The sequence below is a fragment of the Lytechinus variegatus genome, chromosome 4 (genome assembly GCF_018143015.1).
Source record: "Lytechinus variegatus isolate NC3 chromosome 4, Lvar_3.0, whole genome shotgun sequence".
NCBI classification, from domain to species: domain Eukaryota; kingdom Metazoa; phylum Echinodermata; class Echinoidea; order Temnopleuroida; family Toxopneustidae; genus Lytechinus; species Lytechinus variegatus.
The window spans coordinates 30,281,442-30,305,170 of NC_054743.1; the positions used below are offsets into that span (position 1 = coordinate 30,281,442).

General features: G+C 35.9%; 2 protein-coding genes across 2 annotated transcripts in view; both read left to right on the forward strand.

Moving 5' to 3' along the window:
• Positions 1–996: 996 nt before the first annotated feature.
• Positions 997–10,840, forward strand: LOC121412641 (CD63 antigen-like). Its single transcript, XM_041605418.1, has 8 exons — positions 997–1,268; positions 2,772–2,963; positions 3,757–3,831; positions 4,201–4,299; positions 6,974–7,138; positions 7,928–8,011; positions 9,294–9,355; positions 10,322–10,840. Coding segments are annotated over exons 1-8 (744 nt in total). The 5' UTR covers positions 997–1,202; the 3' UTR covers positions 10,323–10,840.
• Positions 10,841–15,605: 4,765 nt separating this feature from the next.
• LOC121412938 (arginine-binding periplasmic protein-like) overlaps positions 15,606–23,729 on the forward strand; it is a 44,458-nt gene continuing 36,334 nt past the window's right edge. Inside the window, exons 1-3 of the mRNA XM_041605701.1 lie at positions 15,606–15,976; positions 16,661–16,742; positions 17,256–17,308. Coding sequence (XP_041461635.1) covers positions 15,754–15,976; positions 16,661–16,742; positions 17,256–17,308 — 358 coding nt within the window. The 5' untranslated portion in view covers positions 15,606–15,753. The remainder of the gene's footprint in view (positions 15,977–16,660; positions 16,743–17,255; positions 17,309–23,729) is intronic.

Consider the following 23,729-nt stretch of genomic DNA (forward strand, 5'->3'; position numbering starts at 1 on the left):
AGTTGGACTTCGATATGATTTCGTTTAAATAAGGGGGTAGGGTGAAAGTGTTCTATCCCGTTCCACTTGCAGAACATGCTGGACACGATTCCCCTCCCCCGGGATATGTGCCACATTATTCCTCTGTTCATAATTGTTTACCACACTGCAAAAACTCCGGTGTTGATATAACACCAGCCCGGAATCTCTATCTGTCCACACCAGAGAAGTGTTAAACAACACCAGTTTGGTTTTGGTCTAACACCCAGATATATATACAGCACCACTTAGTGTTAAAATAGCATCGGTTTGATTCCAAACTGGTGTTATTTCAATACTTCTCTGGTGTGGACAGATATAGATTCCGGGCTGGTGTTAAAGCAGCGCCGGAGTTTTTACAGTGCACAATCATCGAAAGTAAATGTAATTTGAAGCCATTTTCATAAGGTTTGACCAGTTTTAACAATAATATTGCAAGGTTTTCAACATTATTTTGATCTCAGAGTGTAGGCTAAAACAATATGATAATCAACTTCAGCACATCAAATTGATAACTTCATTCTAATCGTCACCCCACCTTTCTCCTTCGCATAATCTGCATGTTTTATATCGGGCTTATATGGGCAAATATGCCCTTTCTTTATTGCATCTATCAAATATTAATTTTGCATGGATCTGCAAACACTTGACCTAGATGAATCATTAACCAAAAATGGAAAGATAAGGACAACCCCGAACTGTCTAATTGGCAAAGGTAAAAGTTCGTTAATAACGAGTAAAATTATAAGCAATTACATCCATTGTGAGTATGGATCAATTTATTCCGACACTCAATTTGCTCATTGTTTTTTGAAAGAAATCATAAGATTTTGAAGACGATGATTTGTTTTCGGGTGTCCATTGAAAATTGAAAATTCTCGTATGAAACTAGGGAATAAAGAAGAAAATAGTTGCGATAATTCACACTAAAAATTAATGATTAAAAAAAATAGAGGAGAAACGCCCATTTTGTTTGCGTTATATTTACGTGACCTTCTTGAGTCATATCTCCACATACCGTATCCCTAACAACGTCCATAAGAAAGCAAAAACCCGAACAACAATCTGTGATAATTACTTCATTCAGAATTGGGAGTGCTATTCACTAAGCTATATAATTTGTGTGTGCGTATTTGACTATTCCTTATATTTTTTGGCAAAGTAAGTAGAGAAATAAATTCAAAATGGTTGCCGGCTGTGGACCCAAAATCGCCAAGCTTTTCTTATTCATCTTCAACTTTAGCATATGGGTAAGTTTGAGCTTATTATATTTTGTCAATGAAGTAGTCTTAACAAGAATTCATAGAATTGTTTGTATTCATATCCAGTTGTTATGTTTGAACATAATGTTGATATGGTTGCGTGTTTTTATGATTCAATGAAAGAAAGTGGATGTAGAGTTAGTGAGGTTTACAACATTTGCGTTTATTATATTTCTTACGCACATTGATTGATATTGTCACATAGCATTAGCTTATAACATAATTTTGTACAACAACATCAAAACATAGGCACTGTATTCCCCCAAATCCCCTAGCATAACCAGAGCCTTGATGTTGGAACTGTGGAGTTATGGAGTTATTTTAGAATTCATATGCATTATCCATTTGATTCCAGAATACACCATTTCATCGTTCCATTACCGTGAATGCATGAAAAACTATTGTCATCATTCTTATGTCATCTACTACCATTATCATCATCATAAACGAAAAAATCCCTCTAATCAACAAGCCCATTGAGGGTACCGTAACGCAAACGTTAGCACTTGACCGTGCAATTAATTTTTACGATTGATTGCTCAATGTAGTCAATGCAATCAATCGTAAATATATTCTTCTATGACGATTGCTGTTAAACTCTGCACTCTTGAAATGTTGGGCAACATACTGTCCACATAACTATTGGTTAAAGGGGAATGAAACCTTTGGAACAAATAGGCTTGTGTAGAAACAGAAAAATCAAAGAATAAGAATAAAGAAAGTTTGAGAAAAATCGGACAAATAATGAGAAAGTTATGAGCATTTGAATATTGCAATCACTAATGCTATGGAGATCCTCACATTGGCAATGCGACAAGGATGTGTGATGTCACTGATGAACAACTTTCCCTTTGGTGGACTATAAAATACCCTCAAAATGTCTATTTTTGCTCTTTCTTATGATGATACAAACTCTTTATCCATGATGTATTCTTAAAAAATATGTATTACATGCCCTCATGTAGACAGAATACATGATTTATGGATAGATGTGATAAAAGAGGCAATTCTAGTGAAATATATACTAAAGTAATGGGGAGAGTTGTTCACAAGTGACATCACACATCTTTGTCGCATTGCCAATTTGCTATCTCCATAGCATTAGTGATCGCAATATTCAAATGCTCATAACTTTCTCATTATTTGTCCGATTTTTCTCAAACTTTTGTTGATCTGTTTCTTTGATTTTTCTGTTTTCACACAAGCTATCTTGTTCCAATGGTTTCATTCTCCTTTAATAAATATATCCAACTTTGGGTAGTTTTCTGCCAATACTGTGTAGTTTTCACTCAAATCACACATTATTGGTCTAAAACTAACCCGAATTTGATAAACTTTTAACCAATTATTAGGTAGACAGTATATTGCCCAACAGTTTTAAGAGTGTGTGTTACGGGCCCCAGGCTTACTCAAGATGCTGGTTCACTTTGAAAAAAATACGAACGGTCATGTTGAATTAAACATCGCCATGAACTATCATCACTTTCTCAGGCCACCGGTATCGCCCTTATAACCGTCGGGTCCTACGTGACTGCCAAACAGGCCGACTACCAGGAGCTATTTGCGGAGGACACCTTGGTGATTGTTTGTGCTTTGACAATAGCCATAGGATGTTTCACTTTCATTGTGGGATTCTGCGGGTGCTGTGGTGCAATGAAAGAAGGCGTTTGCCTCTTGAAAACGGTGAGTTGGGGAAAATGATTAGAATATTGAAAAAAGGGGGATAAGGGACCAAGAGGTACCAAGATTTGGCTGCAGTGGTCCCTGTGGAACTACGAAGGTTGCATGACTCTCCTAAAATCGATAAGATTCTAGATCATAACATAAGGTAGAATTCCAAACAGCCGATTGTTGATGATGAATATATATTTATATATAAATGCATTTTCTTATCCAATTCTACTTTCCCTTTTATGTAAATTCTTATTAATTTTCCGTTCAGTCGGCTGCGTGGGACAAGACTCCTTTCTGTGTAAAAAAAGATACGGAATATGGACAGATGTCTCCCCCTTTATTCCTTTTCCCAGTCTCTTCCAACTTCTTCTTTCTACCTCCACCTCCGTCCCCCATCTTCTTTTCGTCAACGTTAAACAATCTCTTCTGAGTAGAGTAAAACAATATTTCGTGACATCATGTAGCTTCCTTTTATATCTGATTTATGTGTCATTTTTTTCACCTAATCTTAAAAAATGATGCCTGTCTGATAGAAGATTTCAAACCTTCGCTAAGATAGGGAGTTTGTGTGTGTGTGCATCATGTGGGTAAAGTGTAAAGATATTTGTATGAACACTCTGGGTACATCGTTGGACATAAATTGTTATGGGTATGGGCGAGGTGATTTTGTTTTCGAGTTTGTGATGTGTGTTGGTTCTTAAGGTGAGGGGCATTTTTTTTCACCCCACAAAGCCAATCAAGTTATAGTTTTCTAATTAAAAAATACCTCTCATTGCCTCAATCCAATCTTCTTATTTGGCAGTACTGGTTCTTGATGCTGCTAATTATTTGCGGTGAGATTACTGCAGGTGTATTGGCATTCGTTTACAATGAACAGGTAAGATCACAGGAATATGAATTGCCCCCGGTAACTGCCATATGGGTTCATCAAGTTCTGCCAAATCTAAGCATTCGTATTCGAATTTTCAATTATTTGTCAGATGAAATAGCAGAAGATGGCATAAAACGCATGCCATGCATATTCATGGGCACAATTACAATGAAAGAAATCAAAGTAAGAAAAAATGTTCTTCGGCTTAAAAACAATCATTTTCTTTGCAAAGCCCAGTCTCCAATTTTATCTAGGACTAATATATCAGAATATAATTTTGGAATATAGCTTTAAAAAACTGTATCAACGTGTTTTATTTTCAAGGTATTAATCAATTTACCTGAAAATGTATTATCCATTTTTTTTGGTTTGCAGATTGAAGAAAGCATGTTGAAAGGAATGACCACAACGATTAACGAAACTTATCCAATTACAGATGCCTCTAGGGAAGCAGTAGACGGTGTCCAAGAAGCGGTAAGATGATTAATAAAACAACAAAATCGAAACCAATACATCGAAATTTGCATTAATTATGCTTAAAATGGATGAAATTCCTTTGAAGAAAAATGACACCAGCCAAATGCAAAAATAGCTTTTATACGCAGACAGGCATGCGCGTCGGGAACTGCATCCTCTGTCGAAAATAGTTCTCTGAAAGACATGAAAGAAAAGCAAATGATCTTTCCGATTTCGTACACAAGGTAGTCGCATCCTGAATAAATCTTGATATTTTTGTCTCAAAAATAAAGCAGCGAAATGTCTCCATTCTAAAAGAAAGAATACGTATTTTAGAACATGGTTTTATAGCCTATAGGTGAAAACCTAGCCTGAGCTTACAATTTGTAACATGATTCTTTGCGGCAGTAGCGTGATGAGCAAAAAAAAACGAGAGGCGCAGTATGGCGCATGTGCTTAAAAAGCTTTTTAATAAGTCCCGAGTGAGCGAAACGAGCGAGAATAAAAAAATCAAATTTTCATGAGAATTTAACTTTGAGATATATTCTGAAATTATATTCAGTAAAGAAAATCATATCCTACACTTTTCCTATGCTTTTCTTTCCTCCTTTTTTTTCTTGGTTGTAGAATTTTTTTGGACCATGGCCCAACCCTTCCATACTCGTATACGACAGTGCTATGCGGTTGGGGTCCGTGGGGAGTCCCCGGAACCTCTTAATATCAAAGCCATTTAAACCTCGCAGATTTCCGCTACTTTAAATAAAAATGCGGGTATATACATAATTAAGCTCTTACACAACACATTTATTCAACCCAGCTGAACCTATATATTTTGAGGGGGCAAAACATACCAATGTGGGAAAAATTATATAAAGTCGCCAGCGAGCAAAGCGAGCTGGAATAAAAATGCCTATTGAAATTGAATTTTTATTATGTGATAGATATTCATTATATTCAGCAGACAACGCATTTCATTGTTTTCAATTCATTTCATTATACGTTGTCTCCTATAATTTCTTTTATTTGCTCTTGGGTGTGGAACCAAGACACCCCCTCCGCGCCTGTACGCCAGTGATCGAATGTAAAGCTTAATGTAGGAAGGGTCCATACAAGGGGAGTTATAGAGCCATTTCAAGGTTAAAAATGAAGAGTCCGTACTGCGTGGGGTCTGGGGCAAAGCCCGGTAGCTTATTTGCATAAAAGTTAGCAAGCATATAGCACAATCATGACAATGTTGTATGCAGTCCACGTGGTCCATCTTTCTTCTCGCTCTTTATTTTCTATCTTTGGCAGCCCGGTCATTGTTATTAAGTTTTTTCTTGTCCCTTTTCTGTGTTTTTCCAATTTAGCTTTTGACTTTAATTAATACTCCATTCTACGTTCATTTCACGCTTTCCTCCCTTTCCATTCAAGTTTTTCTTCTTCGTTTTTCTTTCACCTCTCCTTTTTCTTTTCCCTTTCCTTCTTTCCTTTCCCCTTTCCTTCCCCTTTCCCTTTCTTTCTCCCGCCCTTTTCTTTTTTTTCTCCGTTTTTTCCCCGGTGAAATCCGCCAGGGGGGCAGCTTGCCCCCCCCCCCGGCTGTTACGCGACTGCGCGCAGAGCAATGAAACACTGAAATTTCAAAGGGCAGACGTTTCATCAAATGCAGATATCTCTAATACCCCCATCAGCTCTAATTCAATTGATTTTCTAAAACTGAAAATATTGCGCAAATAGTTGAAACTTTTGTGATTTATCGAAATTATATAAAACAGGATGATGCAGGTATAATTTCTTTGACTTATCCTGATGCTTCATTTAAAATGATAAAGAATTTCATTCAATTTTCAAACTGAGGGCGTAAAACAGGAAATTAATGTGCAGGGAAATATCAAAAAGTAGAATAGAATTTTATTTAAAAAAATATTGTTCTTGTTTATTTAATACGACACGAATTTATACCTTCCTCTTTTTAAATTAGGAACCTGTTTCCCCTCAAATCGTATTTTTTTAGTAATGAGCTGAAAAGCGTTGCCTTTATGGAGGTGACGGCGGAAATTGGAATAATGATTTTACCCGCCCGGAGCCGATCCGACCAGAAGTTGCGGGATCAATTTAAAAGGAAGATAACTTCATATACTACGGCCTAAACTTACTCTAATTTCATGCCCTAATGTATACATTTGAACTTTAACTGGTAAGAAAGATATAGCTGAGGTTGAAAAACAGGGTTAGAGAAAGGATGAGGGAAACAAAGGAGAACTGCAATATTGTCATTTAACAGTGCGCAGCGCGGAAGCAAAAATTATATAAATAAATTTAGAGCAAGATTAAAGGAGTTTCTTTTTTTACCAAAAAAAAAAGAAAAAGAAAAACAGACAAAGCTATCTATCTTCCTTTTCCTCCCTTCGCTTTTCCTTTTCTCCTTTCTTTTTTCCTCCTTTTTTCTTTTTGGGGGACATTTTTTTTTTGGGGGGGGTGACCGCCCCACTGCCCCCCTGGCTACGCGCCTGTACCCCAACCAGTACTACAGAGTCGGGGAAGTGGCTAAGGCTAACCCGATCCGATTGACTGCCAGATGAACAGACGTTCAACCTCCCCTTTTGCATTCCCTTTATCGGGTGTAGAAGAGATTTTTCCGTAATATAGAAGGCAATTTCTTCGTTTGGATTGCTTTCTATCTCTCTCTCTTTTCTCTTTGTTTTTATTTCAGTCCAAGTGCTGTGGTGCGAGTGGATACGTTGATTACGTAGGCTGCAAGAACTGTCCTCTGAACGAAGCGGTACCCGTGTCGTGCTGCGTAACAGACGCAGACATAACGCAATGTCAGTTGGGTACAAAAGGTGTGCCCCTTAATCCAGAACTTGTGAATGACGTGGTGAGTGTTTTTCTTTTGGAATACCTAGAATGGTTTAATATACAGGGTTAAGTCATCAGAAAATAAAGTAAAGGTCATTTTCTACTTGATAAGTCAGCCTTCTTCAATATAAACGAGGGAAGAGTTCTGTCCCGAATCAAGTACACTTTTTTGTGGCACACCGGTAGATAGGATCTTGAATATTGAAATGTAGCTATCTACTACAGCATATTAGCTGAGAAAGTGGAATTTCACCCTGTATGTCTCCATGCATATCAAATGAGGAAAAGTTGGTTAGAAGGCCACGATACATAATCATGAACATGGTCAAAGAAAAAAATAATGATGGATTTATTTTGTTCCATACACATAAATGTGTTATTGTTCAATGTTTGGAAGAGGTTTTCTAAGTTGTAAGAGCGTTTTCTAAGTTGTAAGAGCGTCAAGGTCTAGTAGTTTTGACTCTCTTCTTAATGAGACTGTGGTGGGTTCGAATCCAGCATTATTAGCCTTAATTCCTTCACCAAGAAATTTGTCCACGTTGTGCTGCACTAGACCCAGAGGAGTTGAATGGAACCTGACAGAAGTTTCAAATTCTTTGAAATGCTTGTGCGCAAGCATAATGGCTTGTCAGACTAAACATGCTAAAGCCAAAGTAATAAAATCCAAAGCCCTTCGTAAGCATGTAGAGACATTTTAAAGATAACGCGATCCTGTAAAAGGTAACTTGTCTATGATCATTTTATTGATATCATATCATCGTAAAAATGATTGATATCGTTATTCATTATCGTTATAAATTTATGTTAGGGTTGCGTTGAAGCATCAATTGAAATAGTCCAGGACAACTTTATTCTCATTGGCGCAGTTTGTATCGCTCTTTTGGTCTTCGAGGTAAGTCTCAACATTTCTCACACTTTGGTGTATGTGTTCGCCTAGTCCAGGGCCCCGTCTTACAAAGAGTTACGAATGATGTGATCAATCACAAGTATGGACGGCCAGCAATGTCAACATATGTTAAATGCATGTTTGTTCTAAAATATTTTCTAACTATGACATGTAATCAGGAATTCGATGTTATCTTGAAAATTCACTGTGCTTTTCTTTGTTTACGAAGGACATTGTGTAAATTATTTGTAGACAAAAATATGACACTGATGGATTTCCATAGAGTTACGATTGATTGGATAAATCGTAACTCTTTGTAAGATGGGGCCCTAATTGGACGTTGATAACTTTGGAAAGTTATGTTTTCCCAAAACCTAACGAAGGGGGCTCAACTCCCAAAGGAGATGAGTCGATTGGCTCTGGATGAGGGAATTTAGGAGTCAGGTCCTCTTTGAGTAGGATAACTGCCCTACAATCTGGACTACTGTTGGCTCCACTATCTTGTTTTATTGAGATGGTTTGGTTCAAGTTTTTCAAGTTTCTTGTATTTATCCTCTAGAGAAAAAGAGATCAAAATATACAATCTATCACAATTCTCATTTGTAATAATTTAAATAAACTGAACCAAAGAAAGTGGGAAGAAACATTGCAGGAGGCCAACCCATTTCTAGAAAAATAACTTGTACATACATTATACCATAAAATCACAATTACCTTCCGGGGTTTTCCCCTCCTTTGTTCCGGTTTTGTAAATGACCTTTTTACCCAATCAATTATTTATTAGTGAGGTCCTATGGAATTTGTTAAAATAGATTGTGTGTATAATTATATTGAGCGACGTGGAACGATAGTTAATATCACGTAAACATTGTAAAGGTAATGAATTGTGTATAGAACGCCTAAGCGGAAATCCCTCGCTATAATTTCTCACGTCATGAATTGAATTGATATGGTTTTTGCTTTTGTTTGCACCAGAAACATACATTTCTATACATATACACTGTAAAAAATGTAGTGTTAAAACTGACACCAGTTGGTGTTAATAGAGGACCACACCCCGAGGTGTTAAAAATTACACCCTACAGATTGAACATAACACCAAAGAATGTAAATGTAACAACCAAAGGTGTTGTAATAAGACCTATAGGTGTAAAAACCAACACCACCAATTTAACACCAGTGTAAAACAACTGGTGTGGTTCTCTATGTACACCGGTTAACACCACAGTTTTTGTTGTGTACCATTTTGATAATAGTATCCATTACTCTCCTCTCTTGACTTCTTCAGATTTTGACAATGGTCTTCACCTGTTGCGTAATCGATGGCATACAGAAGGGGGAATTTAAATGGTAAGCAACATCTCATTCAGAAATAAAATTCCTTCCTTATATCATAAAAAAATGGTGAATTTATTTCCTGTAAATCACTTGGGTTGTAGACTGTTGCCGCTGCAAGGGTTGCATTTGTCGTTGACGAGTGTAGTCTGATCCTTTTTAATTCCTCAATCTGGATAGCCCATAGTTCAGCTGCCCGGTGGGGCCCCTGCTGAAAAAGATAACCAATTTCCATGTTTCATGGATATGGAACACAGACCAGTCTGATATAGGAATGACCTGCCTATCATTTTCTATTACGTGGGTTGAGACGAGGAGAGGGGGGGATGAGAGATTAAATAAATACATGTTTGTAGATATTCAACGTGCATGTTTACCTGTGCGTGTCACGTTGAACACCGCATTCCACCGAACATATTTATTCCACCCTCTAAATCCATCATAAATAAATAGATAAATAAAATAATGCATACATGTATGAATTATTAATAATAAATAATAAATCATCTCTGAATGTAGCCGAAAAAAAACTATATCATATTTAGATCCAGGAACAAGAGAGTCCCACATATGACTTATCACATATCATAATTGATAAATCTTGTAATTTCTAAATTGAAGAATATAAAATGTATCGGGGTTACTTTGAATGACCCCATAGATTCGACCATACACGTATCACAAATTTGTAAATCTCTATCCCAGTATATTGGTATCTTAAATAAACTGAAATTCATATTACCTTCATTTTTTTTAAACATATCCGTTATAATAGCCTTATCTGAATTACTGTAATTTTGTTATTTTTCTCTTTTGGGGCATTCTCTAAAGCAATTTGGTTTTTCCAATGGTCCTCGCCATATTTTGTATCATCTATTACTTATGTAGAGCGTACGATTTGTGATATTTCTATGGTTGTAGAAATTGAAAATTTAATAAATGTTCTTTTCTTACTCATTCCCTTTATTTTTTTTCTTTCAGAGTCGATAATCTGGAGCAAGCAAATTCGGATTTCCATGAAAATTTAAATGATTGATTAATCATTAATGTAAACTTACTAATTGAAGTCATTCGTGCCTGTTAATTTATTCGTTTTAAGTGCGTAAATCACGATTATACTAAGTATGTACGTCGTATGACGTCTTTGCATAATAATGTTAAACACAAACAAAGAGGGGGGCGGGTTAAGGATGTACAATAAGTGAGCATGTGGACATAATGCTTATATGTTTTTGGAAGATGTTCTTTTCTTTTAATAAACGCAAGCCGCTTCAACGTTATCGTGGAAACCTATGCAATATATTAATGATATCCGTTATTGACACACAAGAATGGAAATTAATTACGATAAGAAATACAGCAATAAATGAATGAAACCATACATAACTTCATGCGTAGACAGTATGTCTAGGATAGATTTATAACTGAAATCTAGAGGGTGTGATTTCCTGATACGAACTTATACTCAGATAGTTATTGCCGACGACAGTTGAATTGCGTTGTGACGTTGAAAAATGCAAACCTATTCGGCAAATCGTAAACGTTTTCGTTTTCCTCCATGCATAATTATGCTGTGGATCCAAGCCAATTAATTCTCTCCTTCCGTCTACATTATGTCCGTCGATCTGAGAGTGATCAGTCTTGTCGTCAACTTTTTATTCTTTGTTTATATCACCTGTACTATTTTCGAATAATTGTAAATATGAAGTGAGTTTAATGTATTTTTAGAAAAGAAGGTAATGGCTATAAGACGGATATCTTAACCGGAACTAAGATTAATGTTGCATGCTTTGAATAATACATGTTTTGCTTCACATTGAACATGTTGAATAAGAAGGGAAAACGCATTGTGAGGCTATTAACGCTTTTTGTTGCTTTTTGTTGTTATTTTGTACTACCGCCCCATTCCACAGAGGGTAGACCTTTTAATAATAAAAATACTTGCTTATATAGCGCCTAACACTTACTTTGTCAGAAGTCTCTAAGCGCTCTACAATTATATGCAGCATAATTACCCTGGCTTTAGCTGTGCAGCTGTTACGCGCGCTGCGTTTCAAGGAATAAATTCCTGCCAGGTACCCATTTACCTCACCTGGGTTGAGTGACCTTCGAAAGACAAAAAAAAATGGCAAGGTCTTACTGACAGCAGTCTTCAAGATTACTGAAATTTGTCATCTCTATTGAATAGCTCAGAAAGACCCCTTAAAGAACTCTGAAGAAGAGATTGGTATACTTCTTGTTTTACTGGGCTTAGACTAGTCTGCTAGTCATATTTGGAGATCTTTTAATGGTCTATCAGAGATCTTTTATGCCACAAGTGATCTTTCAGAATTCTTTCGATGGACTTTTCCTGGTCTTTCAATGATCCCTCATGCGCTTTACAGTGATGTCCACCAAAGTCCTAAGAGACTGTCGAAAGATCATGGAAAGACTAATAAGAACTTTGAAAATTCATCGAAAGGCCACTGAAAGACTGCTGAAGGACCACCAAAAGACCAATTTTCTGTAAGACCGCTGAAAAATTGTTTTGAACCGTTTCAAAAGGTTTTGGTGCTCATGGAAACCATGAAGACCACTGAAAGATCCACCAGGACTCCTAAAAGACCTCGGAGATCTTTGAAAGTTCGTTGAAAGACTTTTGAAAGATCAAGCAATTTTCATGGTCTTACAGCAGTTTTCAGAGGCCTTGCTCTCTGTGTAATAGGGGTTGTAGGTTTATTATACATGTAGATGTAAACCATAGTGCTTGTAATCATATTTTTTATGCTACCTGCTCGAGATTATGTAAGCATCAAAATCTTCATGACTTTCCACTTAATGAAGAAAATGCAATTGGCTATCATTTCAAAAGAAATTGAGGTCGTTCAGCTAATATTAATAACGAATTCTCTGAATTTTCTGAGCTTTATTGGGGAGCTTGGATGTCATGCACTGTTGCATGTGTAACTAATTTGAGTGAGATTTACGTATACTTTTACTTGTAGATATATTACTTAATCATCATTCCATTGATATAATGTCTGTAACGGGAGTCAAATTAGATGGGAAGTCAAAATATGAGAAAACTTGACAGTTTGAAAATCCATTCTGGATGATATCTGATATGTTGCCATCACATGCCAGTAGAATATAGGGGTATTTTTTTTTCTCTGCCCAAGCTGTACCTAAACATTGAGATGAAGGTTTTTGTGCCGATATGTATATTGTATATCGTGATATCAATTTTTAGCTGATTTTGATAAAACCTTTGTACATATACCAAATACTAATGTAGGCAGTTACGTCATGAAGGGAGCAAATAAAAAAGAAGGGGTGGAATTTTATGAAATATATTGCTGTTATTTTTCTACCGCTGTACCGATGTTGGTTCAATAGTCAAATATACAAAACGAGAGAAGAGAGAGAGGAGGAAGGGGGAGCTGGAGAGGAAGAGAGAGAAAGAAAAGTGGAGATATCATGACGGGGATGAATCGTATAACGATGGAGCGGAATAAAGCGATAAAAGATGAGTATGATAATTCAAATACCATAAATTAGATTGTTATTTCAGGGCGAAACTATTTTTGACAGAAAGGAAAAAGGTAAACCCGATATTGATTATACTGAGGGCTTAGCGGTTCCGCCACCTCCCCCCCCCCCCCTCCCTCAATTAATCTTTCATCATCATGATCATGTTGAATACTCTATAACGCAAACAATGACGTCAGTGAAACATACAAATTTACTTCTTTGAGGAAAATAATTTTTCTGTTGATATACTGAAGATACAATAAAATCCTTTTTCATTTTACACTTACAGATCGGCACCCCCACTCAAAATCGTTCCCAGGGCCCTGAAGCTGCTCGCATATGACGTCACAAAAAAAAGGATTAAAGTCTATGATGGATTTTTCTCAAACCATTACCAAATGTTAACTATTTTTGTTGTTGCTAATTTTACAATACCTTTTATTCCCTTTAAAACGAAATAACAGTCATTTTTAACTGCCTTTTATTATCAGGTCATGCTTACACCTTGACCGAGTTGGGTAAATGCAGGATATCAGTATTTATTTGTTTTTCTCCTCGGTTGCAACCCAGCTTTGTAGAGGTACACGATCTTCCGTCTTCCATCTTCATTTTGTGAACAACCATCAAAGGATTTTTTTTTGTTCTGCTTCGATCATAACCACCAGCATCCCTGCTTCCAGGGCCATGAACATCCACATTCATAAAACAATGTTATTTTATTTTACTTAAATTCTAGAGTTTTCCGTTATTAAAACAGAACAACCAGGCAGTTCACTCCCCCCCTTTTATAGAAATTCGTCGCATACACATTGACTGATAAGTAGCAGAATAACTTTGTAAAAACGTAATGGATTTTCAGCAGTTATCGACACTCCGCTGCATGCACTTATTGGTATTTCAAGGATAATCTTGTTAAAACTGAGTCGTTTTATACTTGTACATAATAGAGGTGGTAAATTTTTCACTCCTCAAAAAAGTGAAAGCTCATAAGATATCGTTGTTTACAAAATTGATTAAAAAAATATGCATTTGTGGTTGATGTGGTTCTATCAGGATTCTGACTTCTCAGTAGAGGGTAAACATTGAACAAATTTGAAGTTAGAATTCATTCATAACCAAATATCGCTGTCAAGGACATCTACATGAAACAATCACAAGAACATTTGAAAATTGGAACTATATGATAGCAATCTGCTTATCGAGGTAAGCCTCGTTTAATATAGCCTCCTTATAAACTGTCTTCCGTCTCTTCTAATTTATACTATAGTTTTGTAATAACGTATTGAAACTAAGTTACAGGGGCTTGCCTCCCGTACAAGCTTTTCTTTTCTTGGCAAGCCCATCCGTTCTGTTTATATAGCTATTATAGTCAAAGTTACTTTAGTTCGCATTAATTACCATTGTCTATACCTTCTAATTCTTATGCATTATTCCGATTGCTGTTGTACTTTAAATTTAACTATGTATTGTTTGATTTTGTTGTGCTTTGTGAATGGAAAATGAATAAATCTAAATCTAAAGTTAATACCATTTACAGTTTATAAAATAATCAAACTTAATCAAAATATTTTACATCAGATCATGAGCAATTGTACTTACAACTGAATCAGATAATTGCAGTTATCGTTAACAAACGTGATGTTAACACTATATACAGAGAAAAGATCTTAATTGTTATTAAAATCTTTATAAAGAAATTATTTTTAGGCAGTATAACAAATTATCTTATTTCTCATATTCTTCTAGCAGTATTCTTTCAAACGATTTGCTGACTATTTTTTCAACTGTGGATGTTTCTCAAATCACCTTTGCAAATTATTCTATACAGTAGGGTCAGAAAATGAAATTGACTGAAGATGTATAATCCACACATCAACACAAAGTAGGGAGCGTTTTGGTGTATTGCTTTTAAAGCAGAACGAGTTACATTAAAAATAGCCTTGTCATGTCCATTGCCAAAGTATAAAATACGTGTTGTTTGTTCGAGAACACATTCATTATAGGGCTATATTACTCTTATGATCGAGTTTGAATACATTCAGCAAGTTCAGTAATAATCCTACATCCTTTTGCTCGTAAAAGTGTATCGATACATTTATTTGTTTATTTATTTAGTTTTATTTCAGCATGGTAGCTTCATCACTGCTCGAAATACCGTTTTAGACGGGGACCCTTCATAACAGAAAACACATAATTACAAACATTTATATACATAATGAAGAGAAGAAAGTAAGAGTAAAACAAACAAGGTCAATTGCAATCACTATATATATAGTCAGACTAAAAGAAGAACTCTGAACTGTCTTTGGTTTCGAATTCCTCATTGTGTTCAAGATTTACAGCATGAGAACAAAGTCCACATGACATTAAAACAAAACAAAAGAAAAATCAGATAGCGCTCAGATTTCACGGAAACCAAGAACACGGGGGCTGCTGGAGAAAAATAATGTTAATGGTGGGGGGCAATTTCAAGTTGGGTAACATGTTTAAGGGGAGGAGTGGTTGTTATCTAAACTTTTCTCAAAACCTAACACGAATCATTAGTTTTAATATAAAGAGTTCCATACAAATAATAAAGTTTAAGATGAGTAAGCGCATGTAGACTAATCGAATAAAAGGTATGAAAAAACGCTAGCTGCTTAAACCAAAACAAACAAAAAAAGAAAGAAAACAACGTCTAGCAATCGAAACAAACTGAACAATAAAATGGACGAAAAGAAAGTTGTACAAAGGTCGGGTTAAACATCCTCTGTAATTAATAGCACTCCCTGGCACCATCCATATCCAGGTCGGAAGGGCATCCTAGGGTAAAATATAGTTTCCATTGTTAAGTTCATCTTCATGGTTATGTGTCGATCGTCACATCACTCTGCACGTTGAAGTCAGTCCGTTGATATCAAAAGATGTCTACCACAGCTCTCTCGGATCTACCCCGTCACCGGCTTGAAAGCGACGATGACTTCAATAGGAGGAGGTCGTATCCCGATCAGGGTTGCCAGCGGGCAAAGGATATCGTCGTCGTTGTGGTGGTGGTGGTCGCCGTCGGGGCGTTGGTTTTAGCCCTGGTAAGCCTCGCCAAACCAGGACATCTGGAGGTGGAATATGAACAGGAGTTCAACGGACAGAGTACGTCATGAACTTTCTAATATTTGTTTCTCAATTTTTTCATCATTGTTTGTACCAAAGATGATTATCATTTAAAAAATGTGTTTCAAACCAAACATGTGTGTGTGTATGTGTGGGTGTGCGTGCATGTGTGCACGCGCGTGTGCTTGAGAGGATGGGCTGGCAGGGTGGATGTATGACTCTGTGTGTGTGTGTAATAGATATAACATTGGAGGGATAATTGTAGGTAAAGGTTCATTCTTATTAGCACTTAAAAAAAAATCAGTCAAATTGACTAAATCAATAGTCAGTTGGGTGCAACTGATATGTCTAGTCACATTTCTAGCGTATGTTCTAGTCAGGAATAGCTCTTTTATAGTGTAATGCGACAAGAAAATAGTGAAATATGACTAGAATAACAGTTTCACCCAGCTGACCCGAATAACTAGTCATTTTGACCGATTTTTATTCCAGCGATGAACCGTCGAGTCAAATTGCTAAGCCCTAATCACTATTATCACTGATGTTCGCATCCAAAGTAGGATCTCCATTAATCACTAGAGTAGAAAATCCCGGGTAGAAAATGTCAACGTAAATGATATTTTTACATGTAGGCCAATTGTAGGATATCCTTATAAAACTCCTTGAAATTGTTCGATAATAATCTCAATTCTTAGCTTTCTTGCTTTTTTATATTCCTTGAAGGTTTCCCGGGTGGTTTTCCTTGGTCCAACGATAGAGTATGGACATTTGCCATCGGTCATTATGGTATCAATCGAGAATATTTGTAAGTTTTTCTTTCATTTTGGTTGCATGTAATATAAATAGCACAGATGACTTTGCATATAATTAAGATATGTATATAAGTATGTATAAAATATGGCAAAGAATGTTGTATGATCATCTGCACAAAACGAATGAAAAATGAGAAGCAGTCCGATGAAAAGAAACATAATAACACTTATTTAAGTAAGATTTTACCTACTCAAACATATAGCCCTTTCGAATATTATAGTAATAATAATAAGAATAAGCATTAATTTATATAGCGCAGCTTTTATATGGATATATTCAGCTGTGCTTGTTCAGAGCTCTTTTTACTTATGTCTACACAGCATATTTTCTTAACTAAAGAGATATGTTTTTAATTTTGATTTGAAGAGAGCCAAGGATGGAGAGCTTCTTATATCAATTGGCAGGCTATTCCATAGTTTGGGGGCAGCAAGTGCAAATGCACGATCACCCAGTGATCAGTAACTGATTTGTATTTTATTCCACAAAAATTTGTATCCATTTACAGGGACGAATCATCAGGAACTATAAAGGGCTACAATGTCGACATCATCAATGCTGGTAATTATTACTGCAAAAATATTTTCTTTCATTTCAGTAGCGTAGGCCTATTTGATAACTCAAGCGATATTGTTTTGAAATTATTAAAGGGGAAGTTCACCCTGAAGAAAAAATTGTTGTAAAAATGGCAGAAAATGATTTAAAAAATGTAAGTGAAGGTTTGAGGAAAATCCATTAAAGATTAAAAAAATAGAATTTCAAGTTGTAGACTTTTGATGTCATACACGAGCAGCTGTCCCATATGTTATACAAATAATTAATGTTTCTGAGTGCAGTGGACAGAATACCTCATGAGGTGAAATATAGAATTATCCATTCAACGAGGCATAGCCGAAATGAATGGGTCATTCATTTCATCTTTCACCGAATGAAGTATTCTGTCACTTGCACGAATGAAAATAAAATCTTTATTTGGTTTATGACACCTAAAAATGGGCTGAATGGTCAACATCAAACAACCAATCAAATGACAAGGATATAAAATGCATGATTTTTTTTCAACTGGTTCGTGATGACTTATTTTGCTTTCGTTTTAGGAACGGGTGTAAAATAATGTGTCTATTGATATCCTGAAGATACAGTAAAATTCATTTTAAATTTTCTGAGAAAATGACATTTCATTTTTTTTAACCATAAGATATGTAGGAAAGCTGCTCGCATATGACGTCACAAATCGAAATTTAATTAAAATCCTAATAACATATTATTTTTTGACGGACTTTTGTCAAACCTTCGGCAATATTTTGTATTATTTTTTCTGCTGTTCTAACAACAGATTTTTTTTGTCAGGATGAACTTTCCCTTTAATATTTAACTTCATGGAATATGATTAACACAGAATAAGAATACAAAATCACATGCCATTATAAAAGGGTATTACCTGGATTGTGTGGAGTATTTTACCAGTATTTTCTTTCCCTCGGAACTGATTAAAACAGGATGAGACCCTCAACTGATAATAAGGATGTTCAGTTTAGAATTTCAAACCAGGGAAGAAAAAAGGAAAAGGAAACTAACCCTAGAAAAATTTGAAATAAAAGCGAGTGTGTCACCTCAATTGTCCTTTGGAAGCTTTCCAACATTTTATTTGATTATAAAACACCATTTTCCTTGATTACCCCCCCCCCCCTTGTGATAATGGTGAGTTACTTGCGTATATGACAGTGGAGTAGGTCCACGAAATAACATTTTGAAAATTATTGCAGGGCACATGGGATAAATAAAATTCAAACAGACACAAGTATGTTATTGTGACCATGCTCATTGTCATACTGTTCAAGTCGAATCTACGTTGTCTCCTGTGTTCATTAATTTCTCTGCCGGGAATCGAACCCGGGCCCCCAGCTTTGAACGCGGCGGCGTTCAAAGCTGGGGGCCCGGGTTCGATTCCCGACGCGCCGGTACCATAACCACTAGACCACAGAAACGGGTTAGTGGCTAGGGCGACCCCGATCTGATTGAGAGTCAGATAGACATATTTCTGACAATTATACCAATTATGATTTTCTTTGTCGGATGAAGGTTGGTTTTGAACAATGATAAGCCGCCATGCCTCAGCTGGATCAAAGGTATTGCTTTGATATAGTACACGTATGGGAGAAAGTATACAAAATGTGTGAAGTTATACATGTACAATAGCTTTTGAAACACTTTTATATAAATATTGTGTGAAAGAAATGGATGAAGAGAAGAGAACAATGGTAGGCTTAGCTTAAATTTATATATATATATATATATATATATATATATATATATATATATATATACAGTATATGCATATGTGTGTGTGTGAGAGAGTTTGTTTGTTTTTGTGTCATCGAGCGCCTTTGGAAAGTTGATTCATGATTTTGCCCCCCCCCCATCCAAGTTTTTCAATCCCTCTCTATATATGGTTTAGAAAGATTATATGTTAAAATTGATGTATATTTTCTGTTACAATGAGATAGGTTTAAGTGGACTTCAGGGAATGGTCGTTCGCAGCAAGGGGGAAGGGGAGGGGTCAAATTCCCGATCAGCTGTTGTGAAAACACATTTTTCCCCTTGACATTTCATGAAAACTATGAAAAATGTGCAAATGTGAGATGTGCACCAAATACTTTTATTACACTTATAAAAAAAAAGTAATCGCCCCATTGAGCAGTTCGGTCCGTTTACTCTATCTTTTTTATTACTTTTTTTCAAAAATAAGTTCGAGTCTTGCCCCCCCCCGGATATATTATTTTGTTTGTTTGTTTGTTTGCTTGAAATTTATTTCTGCGTTCCACATGTTCAACATAATACAACATAATCAATTACATAGATTTTACATATATATACATTTTAGACACACGTATCATTTACAATCTCTTTCTGAATATAAAAAAAGTATATGAAAAATATTAGTTAACTAAATTTCAGAACGCAGGAGACCGTCGTCATGAGCGACCTGCTTGATGTTGACGACGGCCTCAAGGTAAAAAAAGCGACATGTAAAACTTACACATTTTTTAACAAGAGGTCATGAGGGTGTAGTGCAAGTGCAAGTGTAGTGCAAGTGCAAGTGTAGTGCAAGTACATTAGAAGAGGAGGGGTCAAAATTCATCATTAAAAAAAGTACAAGTATAGTCAATGTGGCGGATTTGAATACAATGATATTAGGTTGCGCTTCATAGTGGCTTTAAAGGAATAAAGTGAGGAACACATTTTTGTAGTTTCGGGTAAATTGTTCCATAAGTCGGGGCCATGGTGTCTAATTGATTTATGAGTTATTAATAACTTTGGATTTGTTAGGTGAAAATTTCCAGAAATACGGGTAGGGTATGTGTGAATTGTACTGTTTAGATTAAATAAATTTTGAAATGAGGAGGGAAGTTGGTGGTTTTTGTATTTGAACATAAAAACTGCAACTTGCATGACATTCAAATCAGAAACCTTCAATGTTTTGAGCTTACAGAATAGTGGATCAGAATGAGAAAAATAAGACGATCCTGTACAGATACGAAGAGCCCGCTTTTGTAAGGTGAGAATAGGGTTGAGTTTGGTAGTTCCACAATTGGCCCAAACAATATTACAGTATGTTATGTAAGGAAGTATTAGTGTATTGTATAGTAAAAACAGAGTTACTCGCGGTAACATAAACTTTAACTTATTAATAATTCCCACGCCTCGAGAAATACATAGTGTAACATGATTTATGTGATTTTTCCAAGTTAAATTCTCGTCAATAATGACACCCAGGAATTTCGAACTCTTCTTTTCTTCGATTGTATTGTTGTCAATGTTAATATTAATTGGATTATTATTCACATGGATATTGTTATGCTTGAAATGTATAAAATGGGTTTTCTGAATATTGAGAGAAAATTTATTGCATTTGAACCATTTCGAAATTTTTATTAATTCGGCATTCAAGATATTTTCTAGAGACTTAAGGCTCTTATGAGAATAAAATATGTTAGTGTCATCTGCAAATAGGACTAAAGATAACAGTGATGATGTATTGATTATGTCATTGACGTATAATAAAAACAGAAGTGGACCCAGGATAGATCCCTGGGGGGACACCACATTTGATTGGAAGAGGCTGTGAATTAATACCATTAAAAGTCACATACTGTTTTCGATTGCTTAATTAACTTTTAAACCATACGAGCGCTGAGCCCCGAACACCAAAGGAATACAATTTCGAAAACAATATATCATGATTAAGAGTGTCGAACGCTTTACTAAGGTCTAAGAAAATACCAATAATGTGTTCTTTTTTGGCCATGGCTTCTGTAATTTTATCATATATCTGAACCAGAGCTAGATCCGTGGAATGAATTTTTCGAAAACCATATTGGTTTGGATTTAATATTTTATGGAAGTTTAGAAAAGTATATAATCTATTATAAACAATTTTTTCTAAAATTTTTGATATACTAGGGAGAATGGAAATAGGACGGTAATTAGTGATTTCATGTTGGTCATCTTTTTTGAAAATTGGGGTTACATTGGCTATTTTTAACAAGTCTGGGAAAATACCGGATTGTAAAGACTGGTTAAATATGTGTGTTAGTGGATCAGCAATGAAATGGATTATTTCCTTTAAAAGTGAAGTATTAATTTTATCAGTGCACAAATATGTGAGCCACTCGGCAGTACGCCCCCCCCCCCTTCGCCAAAAGCTGGATCCGCCTATGTGAAATGGTATGTTCTCCCAAATTATTTGATACCGCGTGGTATGTGTTAACTCTTGGATGACCAGGGGGTATTCTTTGCAGTGACGTAAATTTTGACTATCGCCAGAGTCAGGCATAACTGCAAAGAATATATCCAGATGCCAATAATGATTATCCTACATGCGTTAATAAACAGATTTGCTAATCCTTTTTCAATGAAACTGACTTGAGAAATGATATTAATATTTGTTATTTAACATTTGTAATGCAAATTACTGAAAAGATGTTTTTGAAATGGTTGTTTTGTGTTAATTTCAGGATCACTAACTTATAAGTTCCTTGTAACTTCTCAGTGATCCTTCCACTATTCTTAAATATACTCACTTTTGTTATAATGTATTTTATTGAAATATTTATACTTCTTGATTTGTATGTTTTTTAAGATTGTGGTAAATAAAGTTTCAATAAAATGGATTTAAAGCAACCCTTTAGGATTATGACATCAAAGACAACTGGATTCATTCATTGCAGTTGTGCCTAATTTGGCGCAAATCAAAATTTGAATGACTGCAAAGAATACCTCCTGTTCAAGCGTTAACACATACCACGTGGATGTGGTATAAAATTATTTGAGATAGTATCCTCTTTCCAGTCATGTTTACTCATCCTGACATGGTTTTTTTTTCCTGAAAGTTGGGGATTTGTGAGGTGCCATTTTTTTTACTCGAACTGTATGCATATACCATGCGTGTGAAGCAAACCCTATGTGCTATACAGGATTGCAATTTATACAGACTTGATCTGTAAATCTAGGCAGATATTGCTCGTCGTACAATCGGCATTGTATGCCGATCTACTGTATTTGATGAAGCAAATTTCGTTTTAATCAGTGTCGATCAAGCAGAATGGCATTGTCTTCCTAATACCCCATGCAGGGGAGAATCTGTACGACTTTGGTCAGAGAAAAGGAGTAATATCTGGATAGTGCTTCCTGTACGCAGGTCTCACACTGTTCCGAAAACAGAATAATCTATCATATTGTTGTAAATGGTAGCATGGATCCTAGTCAAATGTCTTGATAGAGGTATCCTCCGAGTACATTCAGGTACCATTTTCATTTGATCCCGTGCATGCATGACTGAACAGCGGACAATCTTTAGAAGACTGTCAGATGTCACTTGCGCCAAGTTACAGGGTGGGGAATAAAACACTCTTTTGAACAAAGACAGTCCGACAGACTGAAACACACAAACACACACCCACACATCAATACACACAACACACATGGTAATAACTGGTTCATAATTTTCTCTTTTCTGATTAAGCATTGATTTTTAGCAAGATCGCTGAATGTTTAAGTGGCAATTCCCGACAATCTTTCCCCTTAAAACACATTCACTACCACCATCATATCATCATCATCATCCTCATTGTCATCATCTTGATCTTGATCTTCATCATCATCATCAAGTGCACATAAATCCAAAATGCTGCTTATGTCTTTTGTTGATTAACAATGAAAATTTACAATGGATGTCTGTGCTTTTGTTGCACTTGCCTATAAAAGGGCTTGCCTGATTTGGCAGCAGTCACTTGAGCCTCTTTTTACAGTAGCAAAAGTACACGAATCATGGTTCGTCCTCAATTCACACCACAACATAGGACATTTATGGTCACCGAGTATGCAAGGACTCAGAGTGTTGCAGTTGTTTTGCAAGCAAGGGTTTCGCCGACGTTACCCAGGTGTTCGGTGTCCCAGCAGTTGTTTTTTTTTTATCAACGACGTTTGCAGTAATTGTGTGTTTGTGTGTGCGTGTGCTTGTGTGTGCATGTTTGAGTGGGCCTGCCAGTGCGTGTGCGTGTGTGTGTGTGTGTGTGTGAGCATGCCAGTCTGTCTGTCTGACTATCTTTGTCTAAAGCACTGTTTTATTCATTACCCAGTAACTTGGCGCAAGTGAGATCTGACAGTTTTCTAAAGATTGTCCGCTGTTCAGTCATGCGTGCACGGGATCAAATGAAAATGGTACCTGAATGTACTTGGAGGATACCTCTATCAAGACATATCATGAAACTAATGATTAAATATTCATGTTTTAAACAATTCAACTTTACAAAAGTGGGACATTTTTTCTGACTCACTCTGTATATTATTACCAGCAATTTATTTCACCTCAGAGGACAATTTAATAATGGCTGCTAGTAATAGATAGTTCTATTTATCATATATATATATATATGTATATATTCATATAAATAAAAAAGTTGCCAAAGCTGTAGTACAT

Excerpts from the sequence above, each read along its gene's own strand:
- LOC121412641 (XM_041605418.1), top strand. The coding sequence starts at position 1,203 with ATGGTTGCCGGCTGTGGACCCAAAATCGCCAAGCTTTTCTTATTCATC. Across the intron at positions 4,300-6,973 it reads TAGACGGTGTCCAAGAAGCG|TCCAAGTGCTGTGGTGCGAG; the intron begins GTAAGATGATTA and ends TTTTTATTTCAG. Across the intron at positions 7,139-7,927 it reads CAGAACTTGTGAATGACGTG|GGTTGCGTTGAAGCATCAAT; the intron begins GTGAGTGTTTTT and ends AATTTATGTTAG.